The 19,088-nt window shown below is 35.7% G+C and overlaps 2 protein-coding genes across 2 annotated transcripts; both read left to right on the top strand.

Annotated features, from left to right (window-relative positions):
• Positions 1-452: 452 nt before the first annotated feature.
• bbs2 (Bardet-Biedl syndrome 2) lies at positions 453-12,899 on the top strand. Its single transcript, XM_056478684.1, has 18 exons — positions 453-541; positions 2,231-2,383; positions 2,729-2,956; positions 3,636-3,761; positions 3,845-3,907; positions 3,990-4,067; positions 4,504-4,608; positions 5,331-5,417; positions 5,499-5,634; positions 5,714-5,853; positions 5,937-6,075; positions 6,908-7,079; positions 7,257-7,386; positions 10,150-10,269; positions 10,353-10,490; positions 10,571-10,683; positions 10,759-10,907; positions 12,458-12,899. The coding sequence occupies exons 2-18, from the start codon at positions 2,267-2,269 to the stop codon at positions 12,562-12,564; spliced, it is 2,148 nt and encodes a 715-aa protein (XP_056334659.1). The 5' UTR covers positions 453-541; positions 2,231-2,266; the 3' UTR covers positions 12,565-12,899.
• Positions 12,900-12,996: 97 nt separating this feature from the next.
• b3gnt9 (UDP-GlcNAc:betaGal beta-1,3-N-acetylglucosaminyltransferase 9) lies at positions 12,997-19,085 on the top strand. Its single transcript, XM_056478681.1, has 3 exons — positions 12,997-13,330; positions 15,534-15,627; positions 15,846-19,085. Exon 3 carries the CDS (start codon positions 15,940-15,942, stop codon positions 17,290-17,292), a length of 1,353 nt encoding a protein of 450 aa, XP_056334656.1. The 5' UTR covers positions 12,997-13,330; positions 15,534-15,627; positions 15,846-15,939; the 3' UTR covers positions 17,293-19,085.
• The last annotated feature ends 3 nt before the right edge of the window (positions 19,086-19,088 follow it).

Raw genomic sequence — 19,088 nt, 5'->3', positions numbered from 1 at the left:
TTCATTAGTTATTAAATTTAGTAAAAGAGTGTTTCTTTCCAATAAATTAACTTCAGGAACATCAATTATGTATCCACTCACATTCCAACTGATGTGCTATTTGTGTAAAACATGCTTGAGAAGTTGCCGGTTCATTCCGCTGTGGCGACCCCTGATAAATAAAGAGTGTAAGCCGAAGGAAAATGAATGAATGAAATGTGGTTGCATTAAAAAGAAAAAAAAGTAAAAGATGTAGAGTTCTAATGGGATTGAGAATTAAATCAATAATACCATTTTTATTGTTATTATCAGTATATGTCTAAAGAATCCAAATAATTTGTTACACAAAGTTGTCCACAATTTAAATGCTTCTCCAACATCATTACAAACACAATTCAAGCAGTCAATTCTTGATACTTATGGCCGTTCTGATTTTCAAGATCACCGCGCGTGCTCACTAGACATCAGGAAAAAAAAATCCACTCCAAGTTATGGGCATCAGTCTGTCCTGCTAGGTAACAGGGCGAATCTGCACCTAGTAGAAGACAAGCTGGCGGCAGCGGTAAGGCACTTTTCCATTTATTATAGCTCATTGCAGTATCGGGAATACTATATGCACACATCTCGTATGCACACTATAAAGTGGTTGTGCACGGAAAATGTGTAGTTACGCAGAGTTAGCTCCATTAGCCAGCGCACAGAGAGTTTCTGTAGCATTCGGCTAACTTCGCTTTTGATCTATAAATCATGGTACAGTTATGTTTTTTTTGGTTTGGTTTAGTTTTAGTTCGTATCAACAAACTGAAATAGTACATTTTGTACAAAAATGAGCAGACGTGTAAACTGAAAGGATTAGCGGAATAGCATGCTAGCAAAAGTGACTCGCTAATGCCGCGACAAGCTGCCCACTGTTGCTAGGCAACAGAATCCCCATCGGGCGAAAAGCACAGTAAGCTGTTTATTCTATTACCCTAGAGAAGGGTAGTAAGATGCACTACTGACAGCAATGCTAAAGCTTCGATAAAGTCAGCTTGGATTGATGTGTCGTGTTGTGAATCATTCCACCTTTACCAGAATAGTCCTTTCAGGTCATTTATTTTCTTTCACACTTAATTTCTTTTAATTTTTTATTGTTTATTTGACTGAGATATTAGGTGTAACAATATTAATAATATGTGGGACATTCTTCCAGAAACTTACATTATCTGTCCTTGAAATAAAAACATAAATACAGGGAATAAAAAGTATTTCATCCTAAACATTTCTAAAATAGACTGATGGTTGATTTCTGTAAAGAAATATGTCATTCATTTGTTTTTCAGATTTTTTTCTTTATTAAAACACTTTACAAATGTACAAACCCTGTCATTATTCTTGTCCTAAGCCCAATTGAACCTACAGCTAGAATAGTTTTGTTATGCAAAAAACATATAGAAAAAAAACTTCAGAAATAGCAAGTTTAAGTTCAAATATGAAATTATAAATTAATTCTACAAATAAATAATATAATATAAATAAATTTACAATTGTCTCCATGTTTCGGTCAGTCCTGTCTCATTTGCATTTCAAATTTAACATAAAAAATGCATGCAATACATCTTTAAGGCTATGACTCAGAGGAAGTGACATCATTTGATGGAGGAGAAGCTGAAAGTGATCAAGGATGCGTTCTATCAATGAATTGTATGATTTTTATGCTTGTTTTTGTATGATTTTTTTTTAGGACGACAAACTTAAAGGTCAGGCCCTGTCACATATTTTATAAGTGAAAATATACATTTCTGGTAGAATGTCCCATGTACAGTGCTAAGCAGCAGATGATCCTTAAATAGATAGCTTGCAAGCCCTTTCATATGGACCTACATCTATCTAAAATGACTACAATATGGGATGTGAAATTTTGATACACAATATGTAAACTAATAAGATCAAATAACTAATTCAGCTGTTTCATTGTTTTGTTGTAAATCCCCGTTTCATCTGTTTCATTGTAATTAGCAAGTTACATGCAGAATTATTTACATTTTTAAAAATGTTTTTGAATATTAAAATATATATTTTTATATATTTAAACATACTAAAAAATACAAATATGTAAATAATTCTGCATGTAACGTGTTAATAGTTATTGTACTTGATTTATTTTATCCTATCTTATTTTATTTCAGATGTCTGATCCATGTAGGAGATTATTGAGATTTTCTAGTATATGCTAAGCTTACTTCCCCTATCTGTTTATTGTGTTTCACAGGAGCAGATCTGATCTTGCACTTCTAGCTGAGCCACAATGTTAGTGCCCATCTTCACACTTAAACTGAACCATAAAATAAATCCTCGAATGGTTGCTATTGGAAAGTATGATGGAATACACCCATGCCTCACTGCAGCCACACAAGCAGGGAAGGTAAAGTAAAAGAATTACATAGTATGTATCCCAATCCAAATACAGCTAATGTAAATAGACCAGATTTTGTTTAAGGATATTCATACAGAGAGCAGAGAAGTGTCCCTGCTTGTTTTATTTGATTACAATAGACTTCATACAAGTTTTAGCTATATATCTTTTTTTAGATTTCAACAAGCAGCTTCTTTTGGTGCTCTTGAGTGTGTTCATTTTCTATTAAAGTTACAATGTCAGTGATGTTTAATATGCAATAAGTTAACTGAACTTAGCATATAATTTTCTAGGATTTCATTTGCATTTTTTCCAAAACATTACAATCCAGTTTTAATTTTTAAACCTATCCAGGTGTTTATCCACAACCCTCACACTCGAGCCCAGAGACCAACAGCCCACCGGTTGAGTCAAAGCACCCAGGACTCGGACATCTCACTGCTCAATATCAACCAGTCAGTCAGCTGTCTAACTGCTGGCACTTTAGGACCAAACAGTACAGGGGACACGCTGCTTGTAGGCTCTCAAACCAACCTGTTGGCCTATGACGTTCATGACAACACCGACGTCTTCTACAAGGAGGTATAACATGATTCAGATTAATAAAGCTGAGACGTGATTGTTTATAAAATCTCTAATTTAGAGTGGCTTAGCTACTCAAGTTGTCGATATCAGACATTTAACCTTATTTTGCAGAAAATATGCTTCACCATGGACAGTCAAATTGTATTGTTGAAATAAAAAATACTAATAAGCTTTTTATTACAAATGACTATTCTTACAGTGGAAAATGCTTTTCTTTCTTAGAGGTTTTGGTTTGTTTCTAGTCCAAATATCTAAAAATTCTTAAATCATGAAGCATTTTATAGAAAAGGAAAAAAGAAAAGACTAAAAGTCATAAAAAATACTAAATAATCTGCCAGTAGGTTGAGTAAAAACATTTTTTAGATTATTTTTCTTGTTTTAATAAGAAACTCACCGATTTTGTTTCTGAAAACAAGGCATACACATTTATTTGCCTAGAAAATGCTTCTTGGTTCAATAATTTTAAGATATTTGAACTAGAAACAAGACAACAACTCTAACTCTAACTATTATAACCCAATTATTATATTTCAAGTTAACTCAAACTACCATTGTGTGAAAAAATTAAGCTTAGAAAAACATGACCGATTTTATATTTTCTGAAAATATAGTACATTTGATTTGTCTCTTAACCAAATAAGCTAGAAATGTTTGTTGCATTTTTATTGCATAACAGGTGACCGATGGAGCCAATGCCATTGTTTTGGGAAAACTAGGAGATATTCAGTCGCCCCTGGCCATCATTGGAGGAAACTGTGCACTGCAAGGCTTTGACTATGAGGGAAATGACCTGTTCTGGACAGTAAGATCATTTTTATGGCTGTATTAAATTTTATATTTGGGAACTAACAATATATTCTAGGTAAATATTTATGCTTTTTAAAGGTCACTGGAGATAATGTTCGGTCACTTGTGCTTTGTGACTTCACTGCAGATGGCAAGAATGAGGTGAGGCATTATGCTTTTTGTTTTTATTTCATAATAACGTTCACAGTTTTTAAAATATTATAATTTCCCATGTTCTTTCCAGCTTCTTGTTGGTTCAGAGGATTTTGACATCAGGGTGTTCAAAGAGGATGAACTAGTGACTGAGATGGCAGAAAATGAGGTAGGAATCTGTGTTTTTATTGTTAGAATTTAGTAACTATATTGTAGTTTTTATGAATATATTAAATTTGTTTTTATTTGTACATTTTCTGTTTTGTTTTAAACAATTGTTGTAATTTTTAATTAATTATAATATATGTTGTAATATTAATTTTAGATTTAGTTATTTTAGTTTTAAGCTAAACTAAATAAGAAAGAGAAATATTCACTTCACATCCAGCTGAATTCTTTTTTATAAATGTTTTCCCACAGGTATCATTAACTTGATTTCGAAGAACAAAATAATTTATGGATTGTTTGTTAGTTTTAGTTAAGTAAAGTAACCGGTGTTTTATTTTATCATGGTAAGCTATGAGAAATGGAGAAATGTCTGAAATCATGTTGGTTGGCAATTCTGTGGGAAAATACTTCAAGTTTTCGTTTTCTGTTCCTTTTAGACAGTCACTTCGCTTTGTCACATGCATGGCAGCAGGTTTGGTTATGCTCTGGCCAATGGAACAGTGGGAGTGTATGACCGCACTGCCCGCTACTGGAGGATAAAGGTGGTGCATTGTTAGCCATTCAACAGGGTTCTCACGATTCATGAAATTTCTGCAATATTACGGAATTTCTATTCCAGACATTGAAAGTCAGGGAATTATTATAATTTTTTTTTTGTCCAGGTCATGGAATGTGAGGAATTTTGTTATTAATTTAAACTTGAACTTCAGTTTATTAAAATGTTCTATTACATATTTTTTAATAGATTTAATATAATAATAATCATATTTTTAATTTAAGTTTAGCCTATATTTAGTGGTATAAATGGTCACTGACAAATGAAAATATGGATCTAAATACTGGGAGCTAATTACTTTTAAGTTTGACATTTTATTGCCTCCGCAACTGGCATTCGGTCATGTATTTAAAGATTAGATTGGTGTAAAAGAATCCTTATTTAATGTATCAATCAATGTTGTATTGCTGTTATAATATAATCTAGCTCCTTAGAATAAATGAGGCAATTCAATCTAACTTCCAATCCAGCTTTGCTTTGGGTTTTAGCACTAGTATCTTAAATAGATATGACATGACAACACACAATTATAGATATATATTAATCTTTTTGTCTAATCAGGTCATGAAAATTCAACTTTTTAGTCAGTGAAAGTCAGAGAAGTGGACATTTGGCTTAAAGTGGGAACCCTGATTTAATATTAAAGCTGAATGTCTAAAAGAAATTGAGCTTTAAAATGGATTAAGTTTCTTTTTTTGTTTCACACAGTCTAAAAATCATGCTATGAGTATCCACGCTTTTGATCTTAATGCCGATGGTGTTGTTGAGCTCATAACTGGATGGTCCAATGGAAAGGTAAGTCTTATAGACGCATTTTCCTTGCATTGTCTTTACTTTATTGGTAAAATCAGATGACGCTCTGTGATTCCATACTAGATTGACGCTCGTAGTGATCGCACTGGCGAGGTGATCTTCAAGGATAACTTCTCCTCCTCTGTGGCTGGGGTTGTTGAGGGAGATTATCGGATGGATGGACAGATCCAGCTCATATGCACGTCTGTGGAGGGAGAAGGTACGACAACAAACCTTTATTATAAATGCTTGACTGTTACCTTTTGTGAATTGGCTCAAATATATGTGCCATTCTACAGTACGTGGCTACTTGCCTGCCAGTAAGGAGATGAAGGGAAACCTAATGGATGCAAGCGTAGAACAAGATCTGATCAGAGAGCTGAGTCAACGGAAACAGAACTTGATGTTGGAGTTACGAAACTATGAGGAAAATGCCAAGGTCAGACATTTTAGTGATGTATTTTAGTGATGTATATTAATGTTGCATATGCATTTGTAGCGAGTGGTATTTGTTTGACATAGGCTCTTCCTGGGCTTTCGGAGGGAGAATCTAAGATGGGTGTAATTCCAGCCAACACGCAGCTTCAGACAGCCCTGTCTGTAAGAAGAGCCTCAGAGAGCCAGAAAGCACACATAGAGCTCAACATCTCCACTCCAAATGGTACAGTTAAAGCATCTTTCCTCTCCATTGTTGGTGAAATAATCCACTTGTTTTGTTAAATTTTAATTTAGAGAAATTTAAGGCCCTTAAAAAGTATTAAAAAGTCTTAAAAGCTACTGTATGTTACTAGGTAGTGTTGTCAAACGTATTGAGTTTGGTACCAATGTCAATACTTTTAACAACATAATTAACAGGTATTATATTTTGTATACAAGGTATAGTTGTAAGCTTAAGTTTTCCTTGAAATTGACAGTCCTGCTAGATTTGACATATCTGCTTTGTTAACTGCAGATAACAAGCCAACACAGTTATTCCTGCTGTTCTACAGTATGTGCTACCTGCTGGATTAGCATTTTTATTCAGTATATTAATATTGTTTTAGTTTAGGATCAGTTTCTTACACAATCAGTATTTAGTAAATATACTGCAAGTTAAAATGTTGCCAATTTTACCAGTTAAAACCTAAAGTGGTGATGAGGTCTTAAAATGTATGGTAAGAGTCTTCAAATAGGTCCTAGAAGGTATTGAATTTCACTCTCTGATTACTGTATATACAGTACCCTCAAAACAAAGCTTAATTTAACTAAAAGGAGAGATTAAGTTAAAAACAATATTGATATAATCTAGCCAAATTTGAAAAAAAAAAATATATATTTTCATGATTTACCTAAACTGAGAAGAATACAATAGGCTCACAATTGAACTAAAATGAGAAAACAATTGGTACGACATTGTTTAGACCACAATGTCAATTATTTATTTCATGGCATGTGCAGCTTTCATTGACATGATGGTAATATATTATTATCCACTTTGTGCTTTAATCATCCAGAAACCATCATTAGAGCCGTGCTGATATTTGCTGAAGGGATTTTTGAAGGTGAGAGTCATGTGGTTCACCCTAGTGCTCAGAATCTCTCCGGCTGTGTCCGAGTCCCCATTATTCCTCCAAAAGACATTCCAGTGGACCTTCATATCAAAGCCTTTGTGGGAGGGAAGACAAGGTACATCACAGACTTCATTAAATTAATTACATGTTGAAGATTTGTGTAATTTCCAACAATGCTTGAAAATGGATACTTATTTGAGATTAAGATATCAAGAAAAAAATATATAGTGGCAGAATTTAAAAGAATTGTCATGATGGAGCATTTTTCTCTTTTCTTCCACATTTACCACAGTACACAGTTCCACGTTTTTGAGATCACACGTCAGCTTCCTCGCTTCTCTATGTATGACCTTAATGTTGATCCCTCAGCCCCAGAACCCACAGGAAAAGTCACATTCAGCATTAATGACAGACCTCAAAGGGTAAAAGGACACACTCTCACACTCACACTAATAATGGGAATTGTGCCATCATGTGTTACACAGCTATGGGAAAATTTAATTCTTAGTTTCTTTTGAATTTTTGCAGTCTAAAGTTGTATGTTTGATTAAAACATCATTTTTGTCTTGTTCTGCAAACTTCTAATGACATTTAGAGCATAAAATAAAAACAAAAAGATGCCATGATGTACAGTTGAAGTCAGAATTATTAGCCCCCCTTTGAATTTCACCCCCCTTTAAATATTTCCCAAATGATGTTTAACAGAGCAAGGAAATTTTCACAGTATGTCTGATAATATTTTTTCTTTCGGAGAAAGTCTCATTTGTTTTATTTCGGCTAGAATAAAAGCAATTTCTTAATTTTTTAAAAAACATTTTAAGGTCAAAATGATTACCCCTTTAAGCTATATATTTTTTCAATAGTCTACAGAACAAACCATCGTTATACAATGACTTGCCTAATTACCCTATCCTGCCTAGTTAATCTAATTAACCTAGTTAAGCCTTTAAATGTCACTTTAAGCTTTATAGAAGTGTTTTGAAAAATATCTAGTCAAATATTATTTACTGCATCATGGCAAAGATAAATTAAATCAGTTATTAGAAATGAGTTATTAAAACTATTATGTTTAGAAATTTGTTGAAAAAATCTTCTCTCTGTTAAACAGAAATTGGGGAAAAAACAAACAGAGGGACTAATAATTCAAGGGGTTTAATAATTCTGACTTCAACTGTATATATTATTTTTTGTACAACACAATACTAATAACTTTAGAAGAGTTAAGAAAGCAATATTTTCAGTCACTAGATGAAAACATTTGTTATTTTGAGCAGGTTTGTGCATAAATAAAATGAAAACAAATATTAAAAACCATCCAAATTAAACAAATAAAATTTTTACTTCAAACTTTCATTTTCATTTCTTCAAAAACCAAGCCATACTTGTTTCTCTGTTTATTTTTTTATTCTAAAGGTTTGGTTTGTTGTTTTGGAATCTGATTTTAGAACAAACTTTACAAAATAATTGATTATTTGCAGTCTGTCCATACCATTAGGCTTATCACTGGGGTAGATACAGACCTAGAGGCTCTGTCGAGTTCTTTATTTGACATATTTGATGATACAGTAGTAATAGGATCAATAATTATGCATTATGTACATAATAATAATGCAATTGCAGTATTGTTGTAACATAACACTGGATATTGTGGGTGCATGTGTGCTGGATGCCTTCATTTAATACCCTAATTAAATAAAGAATCCAGAATCTTCTCTTTACTATATTTCTTAGTTAGAGATTTGTTTAGGACCATCTTTTGTAACGTCTTTCAAGGAATAATTGTCCTCCAAGGCCATAGCTCCTAGCTGGCAAAGAATATCTTCTTCTGAAGATAACGCTCTCAGGCTTTCTATTATAAAAGTTGGTTAGAAGTTTCATCTGGACCATTTCTTCCTTTATTGTCAGCAGAAAACTGACCCACCTTAGTACGGCGTCCTCAATCTTTTCATGTTCTTGATCAATAGAATTTACCTTATCTTTGCTTTACTTATCAAAAGTAGCTTGTAGAATCAAAAATGAAATGGGCAATTGTCCATTCCGAAGAACTGTAAACTGCGGTAGCAAAGACTCTCAAGTAAATCCAGCACATCCAGAGCAACCCAAAATTCAAGTCATTAATTTCATAGCTGTATATTATAGTGTTAACGAAATATAATTTATGCATTTTCAGCACAGGTGTCAAACTTAGTTCCTGGAGGGCTACAGCTCTGCACAATTTAGTTCCAACTCTAATTAAACACACCTGATCAAACTGAGTCCTTCAGGCTTGTTTTAAACCTCCAGGTAAGTGTATTGAAGCTGGATTGGAACTAAACTGTGCAGGGCTGAGGCCCTCCAGGAGCTGAGTTTGACACCCCTGATCTACAGGGACAAAGACGTGGACAAAATTGTTGGTATACCCTTGAATTCTGTCCAGGCATTTCATTATATAGCCTTTTTAATACTTCTGTTGAACCACAAATCGAAAGCATTATCTGATTTTCATTAGTTTGTTTTCAGTCATTTTTGATTAATCATTACTTTTTTCAGTTTCAAGTTGTTTGAGTGATGACTGTAGTTTTTATTTCTTTTTATTTTTTTGCTTTATTAGGATAATATTAAGGTCAGACAGAAAATAACACTGTAAATACAATATAAATAATATGGATACATATAGATATACATAACATGCCATAAAAATCATGCACCGATACAATTCACCAAAACAAGGAATGATCAGGAAAACATAATTATACACTAAATAAGTATACAAACAATAAGATAAAATAGCACATATCAGGGTGGCACGGTGGCACATTGGGTAGCGCTGGTTCAAGCCTCGGCTGGGTCAGTTGGCATTTGTGTGTGGAATTTGCTTGTTCTCCCCGTGTTCGCTTGAGTTTCCTCCACAAGTCTAAAGACATGCACTATAGGTGAATTGGGTAAGCTAAACTGTCCGTAGTGTGTGTGTGTGTGTGTGTGAATGAAAGTGTATGGGTGTTTCCCAGTGATGGGTTGCAGCTGGAAGGGCATCCGCTGTGTAAAACATATGCTGGATAAGTTGGTGGTTCATTCCGCTGTGGTGACCCCTGATTAAAAAAGGGACTAAGCCGAAAAGAAAATGAATGAATGAATCCCATATTAGTAGTTTTTCTTTGTTACATAAAAGGGTACCAACAAATTAGTCCATGTCTGCATGTCTGCAGGTGGTCATGTGGCTTAACCAGAACTTCCTGCTGCCCGAGGGCATTGACAGTCCAGACGTCACCTTCAGTGCACTGCGAGGAGGAGGTCTGCTGAGAATCAGCTTGCAGCCTAGTGGAGAGGTACATTTATCATGTGTGCTTGTGTGTATTTGTGATCTACTCTCTGCCTTAATGATTCAAAAATCCTAATTCTGCCTGATCAGATTACACTGAGAACAGACGACATTGATCTGGCTGGAGATCTAGTCCAGTCTCTTGCCTCTTTTTTGGCCATCGAGGACTTACAAGCTGAATCTGACTTTCCTGCCTACTTCAAAGAGCTGAGAGCCACTCTCACTGAGGTTAGGAATAGCAGGATCACTTTAAATGTGTTTTATTATTTCTGATCTCACCTGTACTGATCTTTTCATGTTCATGTTAGGTGGATGAGTTTCACTCAGTGCATCAAAAGCTCACAGCAGCAATGGCAGATCATTCCAACTACATACGAAATATGCTGGTGCAGGCAGAAGATGCCAGACTCATGGGCGATTGGTGAGCATTTATCATTTTGATCCATCAGTTGTAAACGCATGTACCCACTCACATAAAGGATATTTTGTTTTCTAGGAGAAACATGAAGAAACGCTACATTGAACTGTATGACCTCAACCGAGACTTGGTTAATGAATATAAAATCAGGTCTAATAACCACAACGCCCTCCTCGCCCGGCTAAAATCAGTTAACCAGGCCATTCAAAGGGCAGGGAGGTTGAGAGGTGGGTGAATTGTTCTACGAGGACTCTTAAGAACATGTCAATGAGTAGTCAATGAGTATAGTGTTTATGTTACATCACATTGTACAGGTATTGCAACTTGGAGGGTTAAACAAAGCATCTTCCCAGACATCCAAAACAATGCTGGGTTTATGCATTCTGGCATACACATGATCATATTTTTATCAGATGAGAGAGCTTATAAGGTGTAGTTTAATCAAAACAATACTACACTGTAAAAAATCTTGCTTCCTTACAATTTTTAGTTGAATCAAATTAACTTTTCTAGTCATCCCAAATGAAACTGACAAAAATATTAAGTTAAACTTTGTATAACTTAAAAAGTTTTTGTTGAAACCTGATTAACATTTTAAGATAAGTTAAAGCAACAAGAATATTTGTTGTCTTGACTTTTTGTTAATACATTTTATCCAGTGTAGGAATTTATCCATCTCACACACACATAAACTAAGGTTAGCTGCATGGAGACACATTTGTAACACCTGTTATGAACATTAAAAAATATCACGATGATTTTGGTAGTTTGACGGATATCACACCCATGTATTTAAAGGAGTTGTAGGAGTTGTCATCAAGCATGAATAGCACGGAAAACTCCTTATACTTAAGAACAACAACTTCTGATGCGTATTTGAGATTTAATAGTATTTATTAAATCCTAATAATTGGTATTCTGGTTTCAGAAATTCTCAATGAACAGATCAAACTGTTCTGAAATGCAGTAGGGCCTCTTGTAGCACTTGCCTCATTATGATGAAGACAGTTTCTAAAAATACTGTCAATTATTGACAAAGTCTTTGAAGATATTCATGTTTAGATCTGTTCTACGAAATAGTGTTTTCCCTTTTGTTTATTGTTTGAATTAATTGAAAAACCACCTCATGTGGTTTTAAAAACTTTAAAGTAAAAACTTTATATATGGGAGTTTTTGCAACTTGTTTCTATTAGAGATGTATTCAATTCAGTTTCATTTTGCACAGTTTGAATGGTGATGGAAATGCAGCAGTGATATTGAGGCACCAAATTCAGTATATAGCAGGGGTGGGCAAACTCGGTCCTGGAGGGCCGGTGTCCTGCATAGTTTAGCTTCAACTTTAATCAAACTCACCTGAACATGCTAATCAGTGTCTCCAAGATCACTAATTATCTATAAGCAGGTGTGTTTGATCAGAGCTGGAGCTAAACTGGGCAGGACACCGGCCCTCCAGGACCGAGTTTGCCCACCCCTGGTATACAGTGTCCCTCGTTAATTACGGGAGTTATGGACTAAAAATAACCCACAATAGGCGAAATTGTCAGCTTTATTTTTTACAATTATAGATGTTTTAAGGCCCCCTCACTTTTAGAGACAGTCCATTTAGAAACAGGTGATTAATTATTATATGAACGAAAACTTTTTTATCTCATTCAGCTGCCTCCCATGGGGGGTCCACATGACAACAAACTATGAATTGCTTAAATCACTTCATTTGATAGAGTTTCATTGTGTTATTACAACTATAGTTAATTAATTTCAAATCCTGTTTTTTCAGTGGGAAAACCTAAATCACAGGTCATCACAGCTTGTCGGGATGCCATCAAGAACAACAACATCAATGCTCTTTTCAAGATCATGAGAGCTGGTACTACGTCCTCCTGAGGAAGATCTGATCATAATCGACCTTCAAATGCAGAAGTCTGGATGATCAGACCAAGCCCCTGATCAAATCCCCAAAACTGGCTTGGAAAGTGGTGAGAAGCCTGATGGAAAATGGGGGAATGCCTAAATGAGGGAATATATTTGGAATCCAGGCCTCACAGGAAGGAGTTTTGTATTAGACGAATAACTGGGTTGGTCTATCATGCAGAGACCGTTAAGTGTGTTAGCCAAAATGATAGCCAAAGAGACTGTATTCTGTGTACCAAGTCAATGTGTGTGCAAGTCGACTGACATTGTCAGGACGAATTAAATTATTAAAAAAATATTTCTTTTCATCCTGTCTCTGTGTAGACTAGTTTGTTTTTCTCCGGTTTAAAGAGAGAATGTGGATCGGTTTTGGAAAAACGAGTCCACTGAATTCATAATTCTCGTGCGCGCTCCCGATTCCCTGTTGCTGCGCTGGCATCTGGCGCGCCCCGCATCCAGAGGTGTCACGTGATCAAGAAAAGAGCTGTTCTTTGAAAATATGCACTCTGAAAGAAAGTCTCACGCTTGTAACTGAAGTACAGACCTATAAAAAATTGCTAATGTGAACGAAGTGTGTGTATTTGGTAAGGTAGCGCTTGTAGGTGAGCTGGAAATGTTTTTGTAGCACGTGAATAGACAGCAGTGCAGTGGCATGCGGCAGCTTTAATAGTGGAAGCAGATGTTTGGACCTTGTTGCAGTACTGTCTTGTCATTCCTCTCCTGGTACGCCTTCGTCTTGGTAAGTCATGTAAAGATGCGTTTAAAACCAATGAAAGTATTTCTAAACAATTCTAAAACCTGAAACTGTCATTCAAAATAAATGCCGTTTAAAAAGAGATGCGCACACGCGTTTCATAACTTGTGTAACTTGCAAATAATGGTTTTAAAGTTGTCTTAAATGTTTGCAAACTTTTTTGGATTTTGATTTGTAAGCAAATTTTAATTGTGTATACCTTTAGGGTGTTTTAAGTTATACAAGTTTGCCTTAAAGTATGAATATTACTCGTTTGTTTTGAATGAATATTTTTTGCTAAATAATTGTTCATGTGTAAACCTATTAAACGAGTCGAATAGCAGATTTGCAACTATGGAAATGCATAAACTTGTTTATTTCTGAATTGAACTAAACCAGATCTCATCAAAAACATGAATTGTTGTAGAGAAAATTCATTAGTCATTTGTGTGCAACGTTTTTTTTCACAATGCTGCTTCATAAAAGCCTGAGTAATCTGTTGACCGCGACCTCAGGCCCTGGTAAAAAGAAAATGTGTGTTTGCTGTGGAAATGTATTTATGCTTTAGTTTAAAAGCAGATATTTGCAATTTTAGGGGGCACTTCTGTTTTATCTTTGCTGTACAAATTTGGGATTACTGGGATTAGTTAAATTAGACAATCATTACTTAGCCTTACAATCAGGGATGGGCAGTATTTACATGTATTTCATGTATTTACATGTATACATGGATTTCAAATACAAAATATTATTTTGTCATTTGTATTTTATGGAGCTTATTTAGTCTCTTGTGTTTTTGTAGTTTTAATATACTGTAAAATACTTTGTAAGAAGTCTAAATGATGACATCAAAAAAATGTAGCCTCTGATTGATGCTTTCTCAGTTATTTGCCTAGGCTTGAGATCAGAACAGAACAGAAAATGTATTAAGAAGGTGATCAATGCTTGGAAGCTGGATGGAAATGCAACACACATAAAAAAATAACAACAGACAAATGGCAACAAATGTCAACAATCATTGAAAATAGTATACTACACAAAGCCAGTAATATATAATGGCAGTATAGTGTACAATTTGGCATCAGCATCTTTGTTTAAGAAATGAGATGGAATAAAATATTAATTCTTAAGAACAGGATGTGGAGCCTTCAGCACAATCAGTCTCAGTGCTGCAGATGGAAATGCAGAGGAAGTTTTGAATAATAAAACCTAAAGATTGTGTACTGGTGTTCACTAAGGGGGCAAACTGAGATTATTTTGGTTAAAGAACTGAAAAGAATTGAGTTTATTTGCAAAATCAGATAACTACATTTTTTTTTTTGAGATATCATGTTTTATGTTATGCATTAAAGAGTACAATTGCAAAAAACATGATTTATGGAAACTACTACAACTGGATATTTTAGTAGTTTTCATGTTTTTACATTAGGTATTGAAGACTTCAATTGCAAAAAATAAATAAAATAAAATAACCTCTTCATGCATCACCCTAAATATAAGACTGGTAAGACATTGTTGCAATTTCACTGACCACACAATGCATGGAAACACATTAAAGAGATATACAGTAGTACTATATCCCAACTCTTTATCTGCATTACATGGTTTTTACGGTGATTAAAGAGATCATCTTTAAGACAGGATGTTCTCTATGAAATTTGTACAAAATCTATGCTAACATGAAAGAGAAGTCAGTTTAATGGTGAAGGGATTGATCAATGATTGAAGGTTTGCGAAGAAATGTCATGCTTCCTTGTGAAAGTATTTTGCAGTATTTTATTTTGATACATTTGTGGCTGCTGTATTTTGTGTTTTATTTTGATACACGTAAAACTGAGGTATTTGGTATTTCATTTTAAAATACATTTCAATGTATATTTGCCCATCCCTGCTACAATTATAGCTAATAATTTTATTGACCAAATGAATGAGGTGTTCTTTACCCAAGTACTTTTTATGTTGTTATTGTGCTCATTTTAAATTTGGTTGGCATAGGGACCTTTTTAAAAACTGACATGAAAACTGTATTGCTAATGTACTTTTACATGTAATTTCTATGGAAAGCACACTATAGACAACGTTGTTTTTAACAGCAACATTTTGCAGTTTTCCCCCTGTCATGCCAGAAAATATTTTTTTGGTCTGTACGTTTGTCACAGATGTCAGATGTTGATCCTTTTAAAAATTGTTTTCTCTTCCTGTTCCATAGAAGTATGCAGTCCTGGCTGTTCAAGGAGCATACTTTTGGTCAAGTAATATCCTGTGTCTCCTATTGTTTGATGACATCCAAGAGGATGTCTGTGGTAAGAAGCATGTGTGATGCCTCTCAAATAAAATAGGAAATTGATTTAAAGGTCTAAAGTCTCAACTATAAATTTAGTTCTATATAAAGACAGGTTAACTGATGTATGAATTATATTTTGGAAGGGAAAATACAACCAAATTGACAGATTTTTAAATAGTTTTAAACCATTATTCTATAACTGTTGTTAACTATTGTTGCTCATTTTTTTGTATCTAGCAGAGATGACAATGGCTCTGAGAAAAAAATCCAAATCCTTTTGGAAGAATACAGGACTTCTTCAAACTTTAATGGGAAGATAACCTGTCACACCATGAGAAGGGTCTATATAAAGGGAGATGTGCTTTGCTCTCTGACCCTGATGTTGCTCCTGTTTCTGCTGTTATATGCCTATCAAAGAGTGACTCCCACATGGGGGACTTTGCATATTGAACATGGGTCAACCAGCTCGAGAACCCTCCTCAGTGGAGCATCAATGGGACAGCAGACAAAGCTAGTCCCTACAAAATCTCTGGACATTCCACCTTGCAAGCCTGAAGTGCAGACCAAGTCTAAACCACAGGTACAATCAAAGGTCAAAGCTCAGAAAGCACGTAGCAAAACAAAATCTAAATTTCACCAGGCCTCAACAACAGCAAGTCTGCTACCAACACAACATTCTTTTGACTTTGCTGATTACCTTCAAAAGAAAGACCAGCGGGACTTTAGGATGCTAATCGATCAGCCAACAAAGTGTTCTGAACCAGAAGGCATCCCCTACATGCTGATCGCAATAAAATCAGTTGCAACAGACTTCGACAAACGCCAGGTTGTAAGGCGTACATGGGGACGAGAAGGGGTGTTCCAGAAAAACAACATCAAGAGAGTTTTTCTTCTTGGTGTGCCTCAAAATCAGTCAGCGCTCCCATTATGGGACAAACTTATGGAATACGAGAGCCACACTTTTGGAGACATCCTCTTGTGGGACTTTGAAGACACCTTCTTCAACTTGACACTAAAAGAAATCCATTTCTTACAATGGATTAATGTGAGTTGCCCAAAAACAAAGTTTATTTTTAAGGGTGACGCCGATGTGTATGTGAACATTGACAATATCCTGGAGATGCTTGAGAGTCAAGAGATCGATAAGGATCTTTTTGTTGGCGACATCATTGTCCATGCAAAACCAATTCGCAGACGCAGTAGTAAGTACTTTGTCCCTGAGTTTATATATGGCCAGGGGATCTATCCATCCTATGCGGGTGGAGGTGGATTTGTCATGTCAGGACACACTGCATTGAAGCTCCACCTCGCCTGCAGAGAGGTGGAGCTCTTCCCCATTGATGACGTCTTTCTGGGCATGTGCCTGCAGAGAATTGGCCTTCAGCCGACCCGCCATGAAGGTTTTCGCACCTTCGGAATCGTGAGACCATCAGCTGCACCACACCTCCAGGTGTTTGACCCCTGCTTCTATAGAGAACTGATGGTGGTGCACAGCCTGACCGTCCCCCAGATTTGGCTCATGTGGAACCTTCTGCATGACCCTAACCTTCAGTGTCACAGGAGTCAGGATCCCACAGTTTTTCCCTTTCAGTGGAGTGATAAAATTGGCAAGACGGCTAGGAACAAGGCAGAGGAGAATCTAAGGAATAAGGACTATGGGCTGAAAGTGTTTGTGGAGCATTAATTCTTCACTGTACTGTGACTAGAAGGAGCCCCGTATATACTGCCTTCAGCTGACATGCCATGAGGGTTTCCGTACCTTTGTGATTGTGAGACCATCAGCTGCACCACGCCTCCAGGTGTTTGACCCCTGCTTCTACAGAGAGCTGATTTTGGTGCACAGCCTGACCATTCCTCAGATTTGGCTCATGTGGAACCTTCTGCATGACCATAATCTTCAGTGTCACAGGAGTCAGGATCCCACAGATTTTCCTTTTCAGTGGAGTGATAAAATTGGCAAGACGGCAAGGAACAATGCAGTGGAGAATCTAAGGAAGAAGGACTATAGGATGAAAGTGTTTGTGGAGCCTTAACTCTTCACTATACTGTGACTAGAAGGACATACTGATCCAAAGAAAATAAGCCAACAGGCAAGTGTCAAGTTCTTCAGTACATATGGGGATAAGAAAGTGTGTTCATGATAGAAATAAACAGCAAGAGTTTTTCTTCTCTTTTTGGACAAATTTTGGAATATGGGAGCTACACTTTTTGTCACATCTGCTTGCTTGAGAATCTCTCACCACAAGCATTATTTGTGAAGTATAAACTACACTACCTGACAAAAGTCTTGTCGACTATCCAGGTTTTAGGAACAACAAATAATAACTTGACTTCTAGTTGATAATTTGATATCAGAAGTAGCTTATATGAAAGGCAATGGCCTCTAGATTACGTTTATTTTACCAAAATAATATATGATCATGCCTTGATTTTTAATTAGGACAATAAGGTGTGACTTTGCTTAGACAAAAGTCTTGTCACTTAACAGCAATAATGTACAGTATAGATTATAAAGTTATGGTTCAGTGGAAAAAGAATTAATATTGTGTATGACTCCCATGAGGACTTCATACATCTCTGCAATGACTCAAATAACTTATTAATGAAGTCATCTATAATGGCAAAGAAAGTGTTCTTGCAGGACTCCCAGAGTTAATCAAGATTCTTTGGCTTCATCTTACCCCAGACATGCTCAATAATGTTCATGTCTGGTGACTGGGCTGGCCAGTCCTGGAGCACCTTGACCTTCTTTGCTTTCAGGAACTTTGATGTGGAGGCTGAAGTATGAGAAGTGTGGTTTGTAATGTAATGGGCAGCACAAATGTCTTGACACCTCAGGCTGTTGATGTTGCCATCCACTGCAGATTTCTCGCACGCCCCCATCCTGAATGCAACCCCAAACCATGATTTTTCCTTCACCAAACTGATTGATTTATGTGAGAATCTTGGGTCCATGTGGGTTCCAATAGGTCTTCTGCAGTATTTGTGATGATTGGGATGCAGTTAAACAGACGATTCATCGAAAAAATCTACCATCTGCCACTTTTCCATGATCAGCTAGAAGTCGAGTTATTATTTGTTGCTCTTACAACTGGGATCAACGACAAGACTTTTGTCAGGTAGCGTATGTCCCAAAACACACTTGCAGCCAGTCAGTAGCTAGGGGTATGTCTAGTAATGATAAGAGAAATTTAAAAAAGTGGCAAGGTTCTGCTGTGGTCGCTAAAGTTATGTTAATACTCTCTCATGCATTGTATTGAGTTATTGAATAACTAATGCTGTAAATATTAGAAATTAGACACATGGCACTATTTTATCAAATTGAGCACTCATTTTTTTTGACTGGTGTGCTGCATTGTTGCAGATGATCTGCTGTTTAATGAGTTTAGATTAAACTGAAAGTAGCCTGCTGTGAACATGAACGTACTACTTAAATCTAACTTTATTTTAAGTGAATAAAAAAGAAAAAAAGACGAAGGA

The sequence above is a fragment of the Danio aesculapii genome, chromosome 18, assembly GCF_903798145.1.
Source record: "Danio aesculapii chromosome 18, fDanAes4.1, whole genome shotgun sequence".
NCBI lineage: Eukaryota > Metazoa > Chordata > Actinopteri > Cypriniformes > Danionidae > Danio > Danio aesculapii.
Note: the sequence above shows the minus strand (reverse complement) of the source record. Positions and strands in the feature narration are given on the sequence as shown.

Coding starts and splice junctions, on each gene's coding strand:
- bbs2 (XM_056478684.1), top strand. CDS start 2,267: ATGTTAGTGCCCATCTTCACACTTAAACTGAACCATAAAATAAATCCT. Junction 7,387..10,149: donor TTAATGACAGACCTCAAAGG/GTAAAAGGACAC, acceptor GCATGTCTGCAG/GTGGTCATGTGGCTTAACCA. Junction 10,684..10,758: donor GCCAGACTCATGGGCGATTG/GTGAGCATTTAT, acceptor TTTGTTTTCTAG/GAGAAACATGAAGAAACGCT.
- b3gnt9 (XM_056478681.1), top strand. CDS start 15,940: ATGAGAAGGGTCTATATAAAGGGAGATGTGCTTTGCTCTCTGACCCTG.